At 41.0% G+C, this 15963-nt stretch overlaps 1 protein-coding gene across 1 annotated transcript in view; it reads right to left on the minus strand.

The window, feature by feature from the left end:
- The window catches only part of ERICH6 (glutamate rich 6), a 46306-nt gene that overhangs the window by 12101 nt on the left and 18242 nt on the right, over window positions 1–15963 (minus strand). Inside the window, exons 7-10 of the mRNA XM_063101448.1 lie at window positions 12196–12294; window positions 11055–11212; window positions 10535–10605; window positions 9511–9656 (exon numbers count right to left, since the gene is read on the minus strand). Coding sequence (XP_062957518.1) covers window positions 9511–9656; window positions 10535–10605; window positions 11055–11212; window positions 12196–12294 — 474 coding nt within the window. The remainder of the gene's footprint in view (window positions 1–9510; window positions 9657–10534; window positions 10606–11054; window positions 11213–12195; window positions 12295–15963) is intronic.

Genomic DNA, 15963 nt, shown 5'->3' on the forward strand with positions numbered 1-15963 from the left:
TGCTCTGATTTCACAGTAATTTCTTTGCATTTCTTTGTACTTTTATCATTTCTAAACAGTACAGTTTAAATTTTTATATTTTACTGTTGTTCTGTATCCTTTTCAAAACTCAGTACCATCAGACTTTATATTTTTTGCCAATATGATTGATATGTACTTATTTCTAATTGTGGTTTGAATTTTCATTTCTCAGGTTACTAGTGAGGTTGAGCACCTTTTCATATGCTTATCGACCATCTGAATTTTCTCCTTTGTGAAGTGTCCAAGTTTTGTGTTTTTGGTGTTTTTTTTTTGGCCCATTTTTCTCTTAAGTTGTGTATTAGTTTCTGTTGCTTATAGCAGAAATCCTGAAACTGGGTAATTTATGAAGAAATACTATTTACTGCTTACAGTTTCAGAGGCTGGGAAGTCCAAAGTCTGAAGTCCAGGGAACACATCTGATGAGGGCTTTTTCCTCATGGTGACTATAGCTATGCAGGGTATCATGTGGAAAATATGGCAGGAACAGAGAGAGAGCGCTTCTGACATGTTCTACTTTTAAAGCCGTCAGAACCATGCCCATGCCCACCACTAAACCATCAATGGATTAATCCATTCACTATGGCATGGTCCTCACAATCTGATCATCTTTTCAAGGCCCCACCTTTCAAATATCATAACAGGATTTCCCACCCTCTTAACGCTGTCATGGTGGGTGTTAAGTTTCCAATACCTGGAGCTTTGGAGAACACAATTCAATCCATAGCATTCCACCCCTAGCCCCCAAAGTTCATGTCCTCACAGGTAAATACGCTTACTCTATCCCCTGTCTTAACTTGTTTCAGCTGAAAAATCCAGTCTCAAGATCCCATCTGTGATATCAAAACAAGTTATGTACTACAAAGGTACAATGGTGGGATAAACATAGGGTACATATTCTTGTTCAAAAAAGGAGAAATAGACCAAAAGAAAGGTGTAGCAGGTCCTGAGCAAGTCTGAAATCCATCAGGGCAAGCATTAAAATTTAAAGCTGGCAAATTGTGTACCTTGACTCCATGTTCGACATCCTCTGCCCTCTGGTGTGGCGGTTGGGCCTCCAAGTCCTTGGGCAGCCCCACTTCTATGACTTTCCTGGTCTCAGGCCACACTTCAGGCTGGCATTGCACTCTGTAGCTCTACAAGTCTGGGGTCTGCATGATGGTCCTGCTCTTACAGCTCCCCTAGGCATGGCCTTTGTGAGGATTCTCTACTACAACTCTGACCCCCCCATTTCTGCTTGGCATTGCTTTATTGAAGCTCCTATGTGGTGACTCTGCTCTTGTGACAGATCTCTTTCTGGGTCCTCAGGCTTTTTCATACATCCTTTGAAATCAGGGTGATACAGATTTGGCATTCAGGGAGACTTCAGACTTAATACCACATGGATGCTGCCAAGGTTTCTGGGTTATAGGTTCTAAAGCTGTGGGTTCAGTCATGCCTGGGGCCAATTTAGCCACAGCTAGAGCAACTGGAACAGCAAGGGTGTGGGAATCAGTATCCCAAGGTAGCCCTGGGCCGTGAGCCCATGGAGGGCACCTCTGGCCTGTTCCTTGAAACCATTCTGTCTCTCTAGGCCTCTGGGCCTGTGATGGGAGGGGAAGCCTGCAAGATCTCTGAAATACCTTCAGGGTCTCCAAAACTGTGACCTTGGGGTTATAAGCTGTGCTCTAACCAAACGAGTTAACCAGGCAGCTCTTTTTTCCATTCTCTTGATAGTCCCTTTCTTGTGTACTAATCTCCCTAGCAAATGGTCACTGGGCTATACCCTTGCTTTCCTCTCCCAAAGACACCTTTTTACTCTTTACATGGCCAGACTGAAAGTTTTCCAATTTTTTGCCCTCTGCTTTCTTTTGAATTATAAATTTTGGCTTTACATCATGGCTTTTCTGCCATAGCTCAGTGTAGGTTGTTGCAAGTAGCCATGCAGCTTCCTGAAGTGCTTTGTTGCTTAGAAATTTCTTCTACCAGATACCCTGGTTCATCAACTTTAAGTTCCACATTCCATAAAATTTTGGGCATGGACCAAATATAGCCAAGTTCCTTGCAAGTTCATGGCAAGGATGATCTTTGCCCAGTTTCCAAAAAGCTCCTTCTCATTTACATCCGATATCTCTTCAGTATGGCCTTTACTGTCCATATTTCTATCAGCATTCTGGTCACTACCATTTAACCAGTCTCTAAGATGTTCCAAACTTTCCCTGGTTTTTTTTCTTCTAAACTTTCACCATCATCTAGGCTTTTCCTAGTCTGCTCCTCCAAATTCCTCCAGCCTCAGCCCAATACTCAGTTCCAAAGCTGTTTCCACATTTTCAAGTATTTGTTATGAGCAAAATCCCACTCTTGGTACCAGTTTTCTGTATGAGTCCATTTCTGTTGCTTATAACAGAAATATCTGAAACTGGGTAATTTATGAAGAAATACTATTTACTGCTTACAGTTTCAGAGGCTGGGAAGTCCAAAGTTCAGGGAACACATCTGGTGAGGGCCTTTTCCTGATGGTGACTATAACTACACAGAGTATCACATGGCAAATACGGAAGGAACAGAGAGAGAGCGCTTCTCGCATGCTCTACTTTTAAAGCCCTTAGAACCATACCCATGCCCACCATTAAACTATCAATGGATTAATCCGTTCACTAGGGCAGGGTCTGCACAATCTAATCACCTTTTCAAGGCCCCACCTTTCAATTACCATACTAGGATTTCTCACCCTCTTGACACTGTCACAGTGGGGGTTAGGTTTCTAATACATAGAACTTTGGGAGACACAAACCAATCCATAGCAGGTGGACTTTTTAAATGTTGATTTATGAAAATTTTTATGCATTTAGTATACAAGCCCTTTGTATGTCATATGTGCTGCAAATATTTCTCCATTCTTGGCTTGACTTCCACAATTTTAATTTTAATTTATCAGATCCTTTATGGGTACTGCTCTTTTTCATCTGTTAGTGAATCTTTCCCTGCCTGAGGTCATAAAGCTATTCTCCCATATTAAAATAACTTTGTAGTTGTGCATTTCACATTTAGATATTTATTCCACTTGAAATTGATTTTTACATATCGTGTGAGGTAGTGGCTCCAATTTCATTAAAAAAATATAGATACCTTTCATAGATTGGATGCCCCCCAACCACATTGAAGCTTAAATCCCTACTGTAACTATTGAGGGTGAGAAATACTATTATGATAATTGAAAAGTGTGGCCTTGAAGAGGTGACTAGATTGTAGGACCATGCTTTAGTGAATGGATTAATAATGGTGGTCAGGGCTATGGTTCTGAGGGCTTTAGAAAGGAGAGTGCATGAGGAACTATCCCACTCTCTGCTCCACCATTTTCTGCTATGTGAGACCCCTGGGTCACTGTCACCATCTCCGAGGCCTTCACCAGCTGTGTTCCTTGGACTTTGGACTTCCCAGCCTCCAAAACTGTAAGCAATAAATTTCATTCTTCTTTATAAAACACCCAGTTCTGTGTATTTTGTTACAAGCAACAGGAACAGACTAATACAGAAAATTGGTACCAGAGAAGTGAGGTGTTGCTTATAACAAATACTCAAAAATATGGAAGCAGATTTGGAACTGGGTGTTGAGGGGAGGCTGGAAAAATTTGGAAGAACAGGCTAGAAAAATCCTAGATGCTGGTGAAAGTTTAGAAGACAAAAAAAGGGGAAAGTTTGGAATGCTTTAGAAATTGGTTAATTGGTGGTGACCAGAATGCTGATAGAAATATGGACCATAAAGGATATTCTGAGGTCTCAGATAGAAATGAGAAGGAGGCTTTGGGAAACTGGGGCAAAAATCACCCTTGCTGTGAACTGGCAAGAAACTTGGCTGAACTGTTTCCATGCCCTAAGATTTTGTGGAAGTTGGAACTTAAGAGAGTGAACCAGGGTATTTGGCAGAAGAAATTTCTAAGCAGCAAAGCATGAAGGAAGCTGCATGGCTACTTGCAACAGCCTATACTGAGTTATGACAGAAAAGGTGTGATGTAAAGCCAGAATTTAAAAGGAAAGCAGAACGTAAAGATTTGGAAAATTTGCAGCCTGGCCATGTGGTAGAGAAGCAGAGAGCATTTTCAGAAGAAAAATGCAATGGTGCTAAAAAGATTAGTACGAAAGAAAGGGATTATCAAGAGATGGGGGGAAAGGCCCTGAAGGCATTGCAGAGGCCTCTGGGGCCAACCCTTCTATTTCAGGCCTAACGGCCTAGGGAGAGAAAATGGGTCTCGGGGAACAGACATGAGGCTCCCTCCATGGGCTCGATGCCCAGCACCACCTCGAATGCTGCTTCCTGCACCCCTGCTGCTCCAGCCATGGTTAAATTGGCCCAGGTGTGGCTGGACCCAGAGCTTTGAAAGATACAAGCTGGCAGCCTTGGTGTTATGTCAGCAGGCTTGCAGAATACCAAAGCCTGGTCACTTGGGAGCCTCCACCCTGATTTCAAAGAATGTATGGAAAAGTCTGGGGACCCAGGAAGAGCTCTGTCACAGGGCAGATTCACTGCATAGAACCTTCACTAGAGCAATGCCAAGTGGAAATATGGGGTCGGAGCTGCAGTAGAAAAACCCCAACAGCATCATGACTAGTGGAGCCATGAAAGCAGGGCTGCCATAGAGACCCCAGATCTGTGGAGCTATCAGAGTGCAATGCAGCCTGGGAGAGCTGAAGTGTGACCTGAGACCAGGAAAGCCATAGGAGCGGAGCTGCCCCAGGACTTGGGGACCCAACCCTGACACCAACATGAAGAGGACATCAAACATGGGGTCAAGGTACATGATTCACCAGCTATAAGATTTAATGCCTGTTCTGCTGGGTTTTGGACTTGTTTGGGACCTATCACACTTTTCCTTTAGCCTATTTCTTCCTTTTTGAGTGGGAGTATGCACCCTATCCTTGTCCCACCATTGTATCTTGGAAATAGATAACTTGTCTTGATTTCACAGATGAGACTTTGAACTTGATCTGAAGCAAGTTAAGACTTTGGGGACAAAATGAATGTATTTGTATGAGAAAAAGACATGAGCTTTGGGGGGTCCAGGGTGGAATGCTGTAGCTTGGATGCCCTCCCCAACCTCATTGAAGCTTAAATCCCTACTGTAACTGTTGAGGGTTGGAAATCCCATTATAGTAATTAAAAGGTGGGGCCTTGAAGAGGGGATTAGTTTGTAGGACTATGCCCTAGTGAATGGATTAATAATGGTGGTCAGGAGCGTGGTTCTGAGAGCTTTAAAAAGGAGAGGGCATGAGGAAGTATCCTTCTCTCTGCTCTACTATTTTCTGCCATGTGAGACCCCTGGGTCACTGTCACCACCTCCAAGGCCTTCACTAGCTGTGTTCCCTGGACTTTAGACTTTCCAGCCTCTGAAACTGTAAGCAATAAATTTTCCTTACAAAGTACCCAGTTCTGTGGATTTTGTTACAAGCAACAGAAATAGACTGATATAATACCCCATTATTCCACCACTGTATAGTGAAAAGATGATCCTTTCTCTATTATCGTGCAGTGCCACCGCTGTCATATTCATGTATACATGGGTCTGATTCTAGACTCTTTATTCTGTATGTGAATTTCTTTGTTTATCCTGCCCCAGCACTATACTGTCTTAATTACTATATTTTGTAATAGATCTTAATATATGGAAGAGCATGTTTTCCTCCCCGCCAACCTTCTTCAAGGATGTCTTGGTTATTCTAGATTCTTTATATTTCCACATAAATTTTAGAGTCAACTTCTCCAGACCTCCCTTCCCCCAACATACACAAACATACAATCCTGTTAGAATTTGACTGAATTTGCATTGGGTCTACAGATCACTTTGGGAAGAATGTAAACCTTAAAAAAAATTTACTCTTCCAATCCATGAATAGTAGGTCAAATTTGTTAAATGGATTGTTCAAATGTTCTATACTATTACCGCCCTGTTTTTGGTGTAGTAGTCCTCTCAATTAGTGAAAGGGGTAGGTTAAATTACCCATTATGATTATGGATTTATTTCTCTTGTTACTTCTGTGAAATTTTGCTTTATATATTTTGAGGCCACGTTAATATGGGCAAAATATTTTGTAATCTTATAACTTCCTGGTGGTTGAAATTTCATCATTATTAAGTGATCCTTTTTATCTCTATTAATGATTTTTAACTGTTATAAGGATATAAATATGAGCATAATCTTTCAGTTAGTATTTTCATAATATATCATTTTTATTTATTTATATTTAACATTTTTACCTTTATATTTTATTTATTTATATTTAATCTTTTTGTATCCTTATATTTAGATGTGTCTCTTGTAAACAGTATATAGGAGGGTACTTCAAAAAGTTCCTGAAATGATTTGTATTATCTTTTAATTCTATTTTTCCATGAACTTTTAAAAGTATCAAAAAAAAGAAAAAGAAAAAAATTAGAATCTGACAGTCTTTGTCTATTAACTAGAGCATTAGTCTATTTACATATAATTACTGACATTCTTTGATGCTTTCCATTTCTCTCTGTTATGTGTTTTTCTCTTATCCTTTCATGTCATTTGGAGGATTTTAAAACAAGTCATTTTTTGTTTCTCTTATACTAGCTTGGAAGTCATACCCTCTGTTTCTACCTTTTTTTTTTTTTTGCTACCCAACAAATTTCAGCAAGCAAATTCAATTCATCAAAGTCTGAAGTTAATCTATTTATTTGCCCTTCTCCTGAACCAAGTACTTTAGAACACTGTAATTGCATTTAGCCTTCTTCCCAATTTGTGTCCTACTGTTGTTGTGCATTTTATTTTATACTGTCTTTTGGAACAACACACGCCATTATCATTATTGTTTTATCAGCCTACTTTTTGTTTTACCCATATATACTATGCACCACTTCATTTTTCTTGACTCTCAGACTAACTACCAAAGAACATTCTTTATAATTTCCTTTAGTAAGGGACTACTAGTGACAAACTCTCTGTCCTTGCAAGGAAATGGGGTGTTTTGGCACACTTTCTTGAAAAATATTTTCATTGGGTATAGAATTCTAGATTGGCCATTATTTTCTTTCACCAAATGAAAGACATTCTACTGCCTTCTAACTTCTGCTGTTGCTGTTGGGAGGTAATCTTCTAGTCTAACTGCTCTCCTTTAAATGTAAACTCAACTTTTTTTTCTCTGCTGCTTTTAAGATTCTCATTTTGTCTTTGGTTTTCTGCAGTTTCATGATGCTGTGTCTAGGAATTTTTTTTTTCCATACTGCTTGGGATTCAGTGGGCTTCTTAAATCTGTGAATTAGTCTCTTTTATCAGAGCTAAAAAATTATCATCCATTATCTGTTTAAATATTACTGTATTAGTCAGGGTTCTCCAGAGAGACAGAATCAATAGAATATGTTATAATTATATGAGAGGGATTTATTAGGGGAATTAGCTCACGTGGCTATGAAGAAAAGCCCAATGAGAGGCCTTCTGTAAACCGGATGCCAGTAGCGTGGCTCAGTCCAAGTCCAAAGGCCTCAAAACCAGGGAAGCTGATGGTGTCCTTGGTGTAAGTTCTAGAATGCAAAAGCTGAAGAGTCTTGAGCTCTGATGTCCATAGACAGGAGAGAAAAGTGTATCCCAGCTCCAGCAGATCGAGAGAGAGCTTCACCTCTTTTCTTTTTTTTTTTTTTTTTGTCTTTTTCATGACCAGCACTCAGCCAGTGAGTGCACCGGCCATTACTATATAGGATCCGAACCTGCGGCGGGAGCATTGCCGCGCTCCCAGCACTGCACTCTCCCGAGTACACCACGGGCTCGGCCCTTCTCTGTCTTTTGTTCTCTCCGGACCCCCAGTGGATTGGATGGTTCCCACCCACACTGAGGGTGGGTCTTTCCCACCCAGTCCACTCAGAGCCTCATACTAATCTCTGCTGGAAACACCCTTATGGACACACCTGAAAAGATTGCTTTACCAGGTTTCTCAGCATTCCTTCACCTAACCAAGTTGACATCTAGAATTAACCTTCACAATTACCTCTGCCTGATTATCTTTTTCCTCTCCTTCTGTTATTCTGAATACATTTTGGACCTTTCATTTTATTTTTGTGTAATATACTCTCTTCTGTATTTCTTACTTTTTTTTTTTTTAACTCTCTTCCAGGGCATTAGTTCTCTCTTTAGTTGGGTCTAACCTGCTTTTTAACTCTCATCTTTTAAGTTTTTAATTTCAGTTATTGTATTTTTCATTTCTATAAATTCATATTTTTTCTTTTTAAATCTTGTATGTCACTTTACAGTTTTCTTCTATTCTCTCCAATATCTTCAAGCTGATCTTCTATTTTCATAAATGTAGTTAGATTACTTCAGTTTCCAAAGTCTTTATGGGTATTTTCCTGTTGGGTAGTATTCCTCTGGGTTTTCAGTTGTGGTGCTGAGTTTCCTTGTGTTCTTGGTTATTTTTTACTGTGTCCTGGTAATCAAAACTGAAAATACGTAGGAGTAACTTGAAGGTTGAATGAGTGACCTTCCTCCAGAGAGAATTGGATTTGCTTCTGTCAGGCAGTTGGGTTTACTGCCACCCCCTAAATTCTATAACACCCAAGAGAAACAAACCTGGTCTCAGTAATTTAATTTCAGGTAATCTATTTTAAGAAACTATGCCTGTATAGAAATGTGCTTATCACACAAAAATTCAGAGCAGTGCTATTTATTAGTATAGCAAAAAAATTGTTAATAACCTGTGTGTCCAGTAACAGGGAAATAGTTAAACCAACTGTATGAAAAATCACATTAATGTAAACTGTATAATGTCATGGAAATATATTTTTACAATTAAGTTAAAAAAGAGACAAAAATTACATATATGATACAATTGCAAGTATATTAACCAAAGGCTATATGCAAGAGAGAAAATCTAGAACAGTGGTATCTAGTAGAACTTTTGATGACAATAAAAATGTTCTGTATCTGCACTGCACTACAGTACCCCTAGTCATGTGCAGCTATCTGGGACTTGAGATGTAGCTAGTGTGATGGAAAAATTACATTTTGAATTTTATTTAATTTAATTAATTTTAATTTAAATAGCCATATGTAGTGTTGCTACCATATTGAGCAGTGCAAGTCTAGAAAATAGTGATTTAGTAATAGTGTTGGGGAAGTGGTTGGGACTTTTGGTGATTTTTCTCCCCTTCTTTTTAATTTGCTATGGATTCCAAATGTTCTTTAATGTACAACTATCACATTTTAAAGTTAATAGGCTTTAACCAAAACATTTATGACACGGTTATAAAGTCCAGTAGAAGTTAAAAGGCCAATTCCATACAATTCTTTTTGATAGTTAAATATGTCATGTAGCCAAGCTTCATGAGAACTTTTTGGGTTTTTTTTATGGCTGGTCAGTACAGGGATCCAAACCCTTGACATTGTGTTTTAACACAGTGCTCTAACCAACTGAGCTAACCAGTCAGCCTATGAGAACTTTTATAATATTAGGTATACTGACCTTTTTAAAATAGCAAGTAAAACAATTACAAGTTAATTACCTTTCCACATGCTACCCTAGAATCACAACAAACAATGGATATGTTACTGTTTTCTAGGTGAAAATCAAGTAGTCTGTCATCAGTTGGCTCTTCTTTTGGAATATCCAGGGAAAGTTGATACGAAATAGTTTTTAAATGCTTTGAATCTAATGGGAAAAGAATTACATGTAAGTACATATATGTTACATTTTCTACAACCTCTCTTCTAAAGTGATATTTCAAACCCCATTACAAAGGCATTAATTTATCAGACTTTTTTTTTAAAGAAAGAAAAATGATGTTCTTTATTAAGTTAGTGAGGGGCTTCTTTTGTTAAAAGATGAGAACATTCCTTTGTTAAAAGTAGAAAAATGACCGTTTTCATAGGTGGAATTTTCTGGCCTTTAGTTTTAGTAAGAAACAGCTGAATATCAAGAAACTTTATTTTAGAAATTTAGTTACAAAAAATAAACAAAAATATATCTTTCCTAAGTATCTTTTCAATAGCTCTGAGTGGTAGAGGAGGAGGCTGATAATCAGAAAGATAAAGCAATTTACCAAAATCAGACAGCCTTTAAGGAGAAAAGCAAGTATATAAACCCAGGGCTTTCGATTCTAAAATCAGTGCTCCTCCAACAGTACTGTAGTTATACTGGCCAGCCAACCAGTACAACCAATGTATGAAGAAAGTAATCTGATTTATTTCGGACAGATTTTCCATACTCAAGCTTGAAAACAACATGGAATGTGTGCTTAATAAGAGACAATGAACTCAAAAGATCTTTGCAGCTATCTGTAAAGTGCTCTATAGATGTTGCTAATTTATTTCAATCAATAATAATAATGAGGTGAAGACTAAGAACTCCAAAAGCCAGATGGCTGAAACACCAGATTTTCTGAGCCATTTTGACTGATGCAAGATTTACTGTGCTTAGAAAAGAAAATTTTCAATATTATTTTTAAATATACCGATTTTATCTCTGGGTCAAACATCTGAGTTTTCTGATATTGTACAGCTGGTCTATAACAGCAATGTTGAACTCACCCGCTTCAGCGGAACTAGTCTGTTCATTTGATATTATTGCCCTTTGTCTGGCCATTTGTCGCTCCTGTTTTCTACAAAAATTTTAAAAAATCACAGATAAATCATAAATGTGGTTGAAGCTTAAAACAGCATACTACAGAGTTCAACTGCTTAACTGCTGTCCCTTGTTGTTTTTATCTGTTATTACTTGTGAATCCAGCCTACTTAATCAGAACACATGGGTCCATATTCTGTTTATTCGACAAATTTTTCCAATATAGGAATTCTGAGTTGCCCTGATAATTTAGGATTGGTAAATCTCTACTTTAAATCAGTGAGTGTGCTGAGTTTCTGGAAGCTTTTGAATCTTATGACATCTACTAGGAATTACAATAGGTTTGCTGCTTTGGCCAATTTTTATTTCTTCACAAGAAACACATCTTTAAAATTATATATTTTGGAAAAAACGAGTTTCATTTTACAAATAGCCCTCCAATTAAGTTGGCCTATCTGAGTTTCAATGTCAAAGGCTCAATGTTACCTTCGCAGGGCTTTTTCCTTTGCCTTGAGTCTATCAACTTCACTACCATGTGCTACGTGAGGATTAATGCTGATTAATTCAGCTTTAGAGCTTTTGGTTTTTTGTTCTTCCTCATAGATATAGTCAACCAGATTTTGGAAGTGAATACAACAGGAGGCCTGAAAAACAAAGAGGTCATTTTCATCCCTTCCATCCCTGATGAAGGTGATTAGAGCTGACAAAAACCAAAAATGGCTACTGGGATTTGGATAACAATCTATCATAACTTTTTTTTTTTTTCTGGAAATGGTTTTATTAAGACATAATTCACATTCCACACAATCCACTCATTTAAAGGTACAATTCATTAGTTTTTAGTGTATTTACAGAATTGTGCAACCATCACCACAATCAATTTTATAACGTAAAACCTGTACCCATTAACAGCCACTTCCCATCCTCCCCCCCTCCCAGCCCACAGCAACCACTAATCCATGTCCATCTCTCTAGATCTGCCTGTTCTGTATAGTTTGTAAAAATGGAGCCATATAGCATGCGGTACTTTTATGACTGTTCTTTCACTTAGCATAATGTTTTTAGGGCTCATCCATATTACAGCATGTTTCAGTATTTTGTATTTCTTTTTATGGCTGAATAATATTTCCCTGTGTGAATATACCACATTTTATTTATCCATTCATCAGTTGGTGGACAGGTTGTTTCCACTGTTTAATGGATCATACTGCTACGAGCATTTGTGTACACGTTTTTGTGTGGACATATGCTGTCAATTTTCTTGGGCATAAACCTAGGAATGAAATTGCTGGGTCATATGGTAACTATATGTTTAACTTTTCAAGGAACTGCAAGATTGTTTTGCAAAGTGGCTGCACCATTTCGTACTCACCCTTAGCAGTGTATGTGGGTTCTAATTTCTCTAAATCTTTGTCAACACTTGTTATTATCTGTTTTTTAAATATAGCCATCCTAGTGGGTATGAAGTAGTATCCCATTGTGATTGTGATTTGCATTTCCTGACAGCAAACACATAACTCTTTTGAGAATGGTGATGCAGGGAAAAGATGCAGAAGAAAATACTACATATGTTTAAAAACAGTGTTTAAAAATAACGCTTCCTCAGTAAACCTGCTTTAGAACTTACACGTATCATTGGTTCAGAACAAATGTCCACACTGGAAAGAAATTCACTTAGGTCACTTCCACAAAATTCACACTTAGGTGATTTCTCCTCCTCTTCATCCTTCAGAGAGAGAGAAAAAAAATGAAGATGTGCCCCTAAGGAGGTCCAGAGGCTCTGACAGCAGTAGGAGCAGGGCCCTGGGTATGGCCAGTGGACATGCAAAGGGACAGCAGGGACAATAGGATGTGCCAACTTGCACAAGAATTCCTGCCAGGCACCCTGGGAGCGCCCAGAAATACTTGGTGGGGAACTTTCAGGGGTGGAGGTCCTGTACTAGAAGGCACCAAGCCAGCAAGATCTGTATATTCCAATATGCGACATCACTTCCGTTCAAGGGCTGGTGGGGATTGAGGAGCCTGAAGTGATGTTTGAAGTCCTCTGTCTGGTGCAATTCACCAGAGCAGAGCTGGAGCCCATCAGGAGCTGTGAGGGTCCTTGGACCACCTCCCCAGTGTAAGAAGAAAGTTGCAGAAATGACTTTACTGTAGACACCAGAGTCCCTTGTAGAGGAGGAGGATGTACTCTTGTAGTGTATAACTAGATGCAAGAGATAAGGATAACACACACTTGGTTTTATGCAAATGTCCTAAGGTGTATAAATATCATTAACCCTTTCATGAATTGCCAAGTAAGAAAAAGCCTTGACATTACTGTGTAGGCCACCATGTACAATGATCAACTTTCTAAAGTAAGTGACAGTCCTTTTTCAATGGGAGTCCTGTGTTGGAGCTCTGAATCCTGTCTGCTGTGGAGGTCATTCAGGAGGGGGATGGCATGAGGAAAGGATAAGGGGAGAGACAGAGTTAGGGGCTCAGGTGATTCGGTGAGGGGTTGATACACTGTGGCCACATCAGTGGCCTGAAGTCATTACTGTGACTGCAGAGGCTCCTGGGCAGGTGGGCAGCTGAGCCTCAGCACAGACCTCCAGGAAAAGACCCAGATGATGACCATCATCAGAACATCTGGATTTGCCATGGAAACTGCTGTGGATTGATTTGTGTCCTCCAAAGTCCATGCATTAGAAACTTAGCCCCACTGTGACTGTTAAGAGGGTGGGAAATCCTATTATGGTAATTGAAAGGTGGGGCCTTGAAGAGATGATTGGATTGTAGGACCATGCCCTAGTAAATGGATTAATAAGTTGATGATTTAATGCTGGTCATGGGCTTGATTCTGAGGCCTTTAACAGGAGGAGTGAGGAGTTAGCTCTCTCTCTGCCCTGCCATTCTTGCCATGTGACACCTGGCATCACTGTAGTCCCCACCAAGAAAAGGCCCTCACCAGCTTGTTTCCCAGACTTTGGACTTCCAAGCCTCTGAAACAGTAAGCAATAAATAATGTTTCTTTACAAATTACCCAGTTCTAGGTATTTTGTTGTAAGCAACAGAAACAGACTAATGCAGAAACCATCCACTGAAACTGGTAAAAATGCCCAACATAGGTCTAAAGAGTGACAGAGGTGGCCAGTGCAGCCAGGGATTCACCACCCAAGAGCAATGACCAACATATTTTGGCTATTGGAACTACCCAATAGTAAGTACTTCACATTGCTGAAAGCAGAATGCTTGGAGAGTATTCTTGCAACAGAGAGATGCTGGTGGAAATCTAGGACAGCTATTAAATAATGGAGCAGAGCAGAAAGAGCACTTGGCAATGCCAGGCCATCTACAAGCTGTTCCATAGAAGGGACGCAGTAGTGGACTCCTCAGCTCATGGACCCTTCACCCCTTCACATGAGGGTGAAGCAAGGTGGAGATGCTTCAAAAGACCACAAATGGGGGTGGGGTCTGTAACTGAAGAGTTTGTGGCTGCTGCCCCACTAGACTATTGTCAGCACTAGACCTGAAAGTTCTGCCTGAGGAGCAGGAGGAGCCAGCTCTGTCCAGGTGCCAGTGCAGGGATATCTCCCTGGAGGAGAGGCCACAAGGCCTTCCCCATGTTCAGGCCCATCTCTGATGCAGGGGAAGAGAGTGTAAGCCCAGCTCAAGAGACTTCCCTGGATATGAGCCTCTATGGTTCAGAAAATGGGAGGTGCTTTGTTTAAATAAAGAATTTCAGGCTTCCAGTCAAGATGGCGGAATAGACGGTCCCCAGTGTCACTCTCTCCTGCAAATCAACCAATTTACAACTATTAAAAAGCAATGACAGCCAAGCTGGGGCTGCTAGAGATCAGGGGAAGAGGAGGAGAGACCTACAGAGTTCATGAAGGCAGGAGAAGACACAATGAGAGAAAGAAAGGACTGCTCCCACAATTTCAAATCCTGGCCACTTCAAGGCTGTTCTGCTGAATGCATGGAGCAGGAGCTGGCAAAAGCTGCTGCTGTGCCCTTCCTATGAAGTTGCTAGAGGCAGCAGGGGAGAAGAGGGCCTGGGGGCCACCAAGACTATTAACAGGATTCCCGTGGACCCACATAGGAGCGAGGAGCCACAACAACTGAAAAAAGGAGCCACTCAGAGGCCAGTGAGTCATCGCAAGGGACTGATACACAGCCTGTCCCATGGGAAGTGTTTGCAGCATGGGCAATGGGGAAGATGGGCCCACTGGGGAAACACTGGGGCACAGCAAGGGCAGCTGATCTGCACAGGTCCCTATCACAGCAGGACCACTCAGAGGAGACTGGTCAGTAATATAGAACTGCAGGGGGTGCAGTTTGCTGAAAAGATTCAGGTCCAGACCAGAGTTTGCACACAACCCAGGTGCACCAGACCTTACTAGACCCAAAAGTACCTACAAAGCCAACCATTAAAATCTGAGCTGCACAAAAAACCTTCCCCAGGGAATCAACAGCAAAACAGCAATTTAGCTTAACCACAGAGCTCAAGTGCTGGTCCCCACAGGAAGTTCCCCCATTTTAGAAGTAAGCAAAGGACAACAAATTAGTTCCAGTGCAGAGTTTAAGTGGTGGGAACAGCAAATAATCCAACACAGAACTGAAGGAAAAACAAAATACCCACAGACCAGAGACAAAGTTTGAAACTAGCAAAGGCCTCACTTTACCAAACAACACCTGTAAAACCTAGAAGGACCAGAAACCCCCTGGGCCCCCAAGCCAGGGAGCGGGGAGGACTGGGGGCCCCAGCCATGGCCCCAGCACCCACAACCAGCCCAATGATGACCACTGAGCTGCCACAGGAATTGCCCCAGGCCCCTGAACCAGGATGGTGGGGGGCCTCGGGCCTCGGCCATGCTCACCTGACACCTGCATCCAGCCCAGTGATGACCATCAAGCCACCACAGGAAGTGCCCTGGTCTCCCCTGCAGGAATGAGGGGGGTGCCACAGTCCTCATCCACACCCTCCCTCCTTCCTCCTTCTCTCACCCTATTTCCTTCCCCTCTCCCTCCCAGCTCCTCCTCAACAACATCTTAGAATGTCAAAACAGATGGAGCCAGGTAACGACCCCTCCTCCCACATCCAGACAAAGAGCACACCCAAAACACCACTTCCACGTGGGTGGCCCACCACAGCCACCACAATAGCCACGGTTGCCATAAAAGTGGCTAGATGCCACAACCACCGTGCAGAATGCCCACCAGCCACTCGAGTGCATTGACACAGAGTCACCAGGGGAAACCAGAGAAAAGAAGAGGACGTCTCTCTCCACAAAGCCCATTCCAAAGTGACAGAAGAAGCATCCGCTTTACAATAGTAGTCGGGGACCTGAACACACCTCTCAGCACTGGACAGATCATCTAGGCAACAAATCAACAGAGTAACTGTTACTCTTTC

This window comes from Cynocephalus volans, chromosome 1 (assembly GCF_027409185.1).
Source record: "Cynocephalus volans isolate mCynVol1 chromosome 1, mCynVol1.pri, whole genome shotgun sequence".
Lineage (NCBI taxonomy): Eukaryota > Metazoa > Chordata > Mammalia > Dermoptera > Cynocephalidae > Cynocephalus > Cynocephalus volans.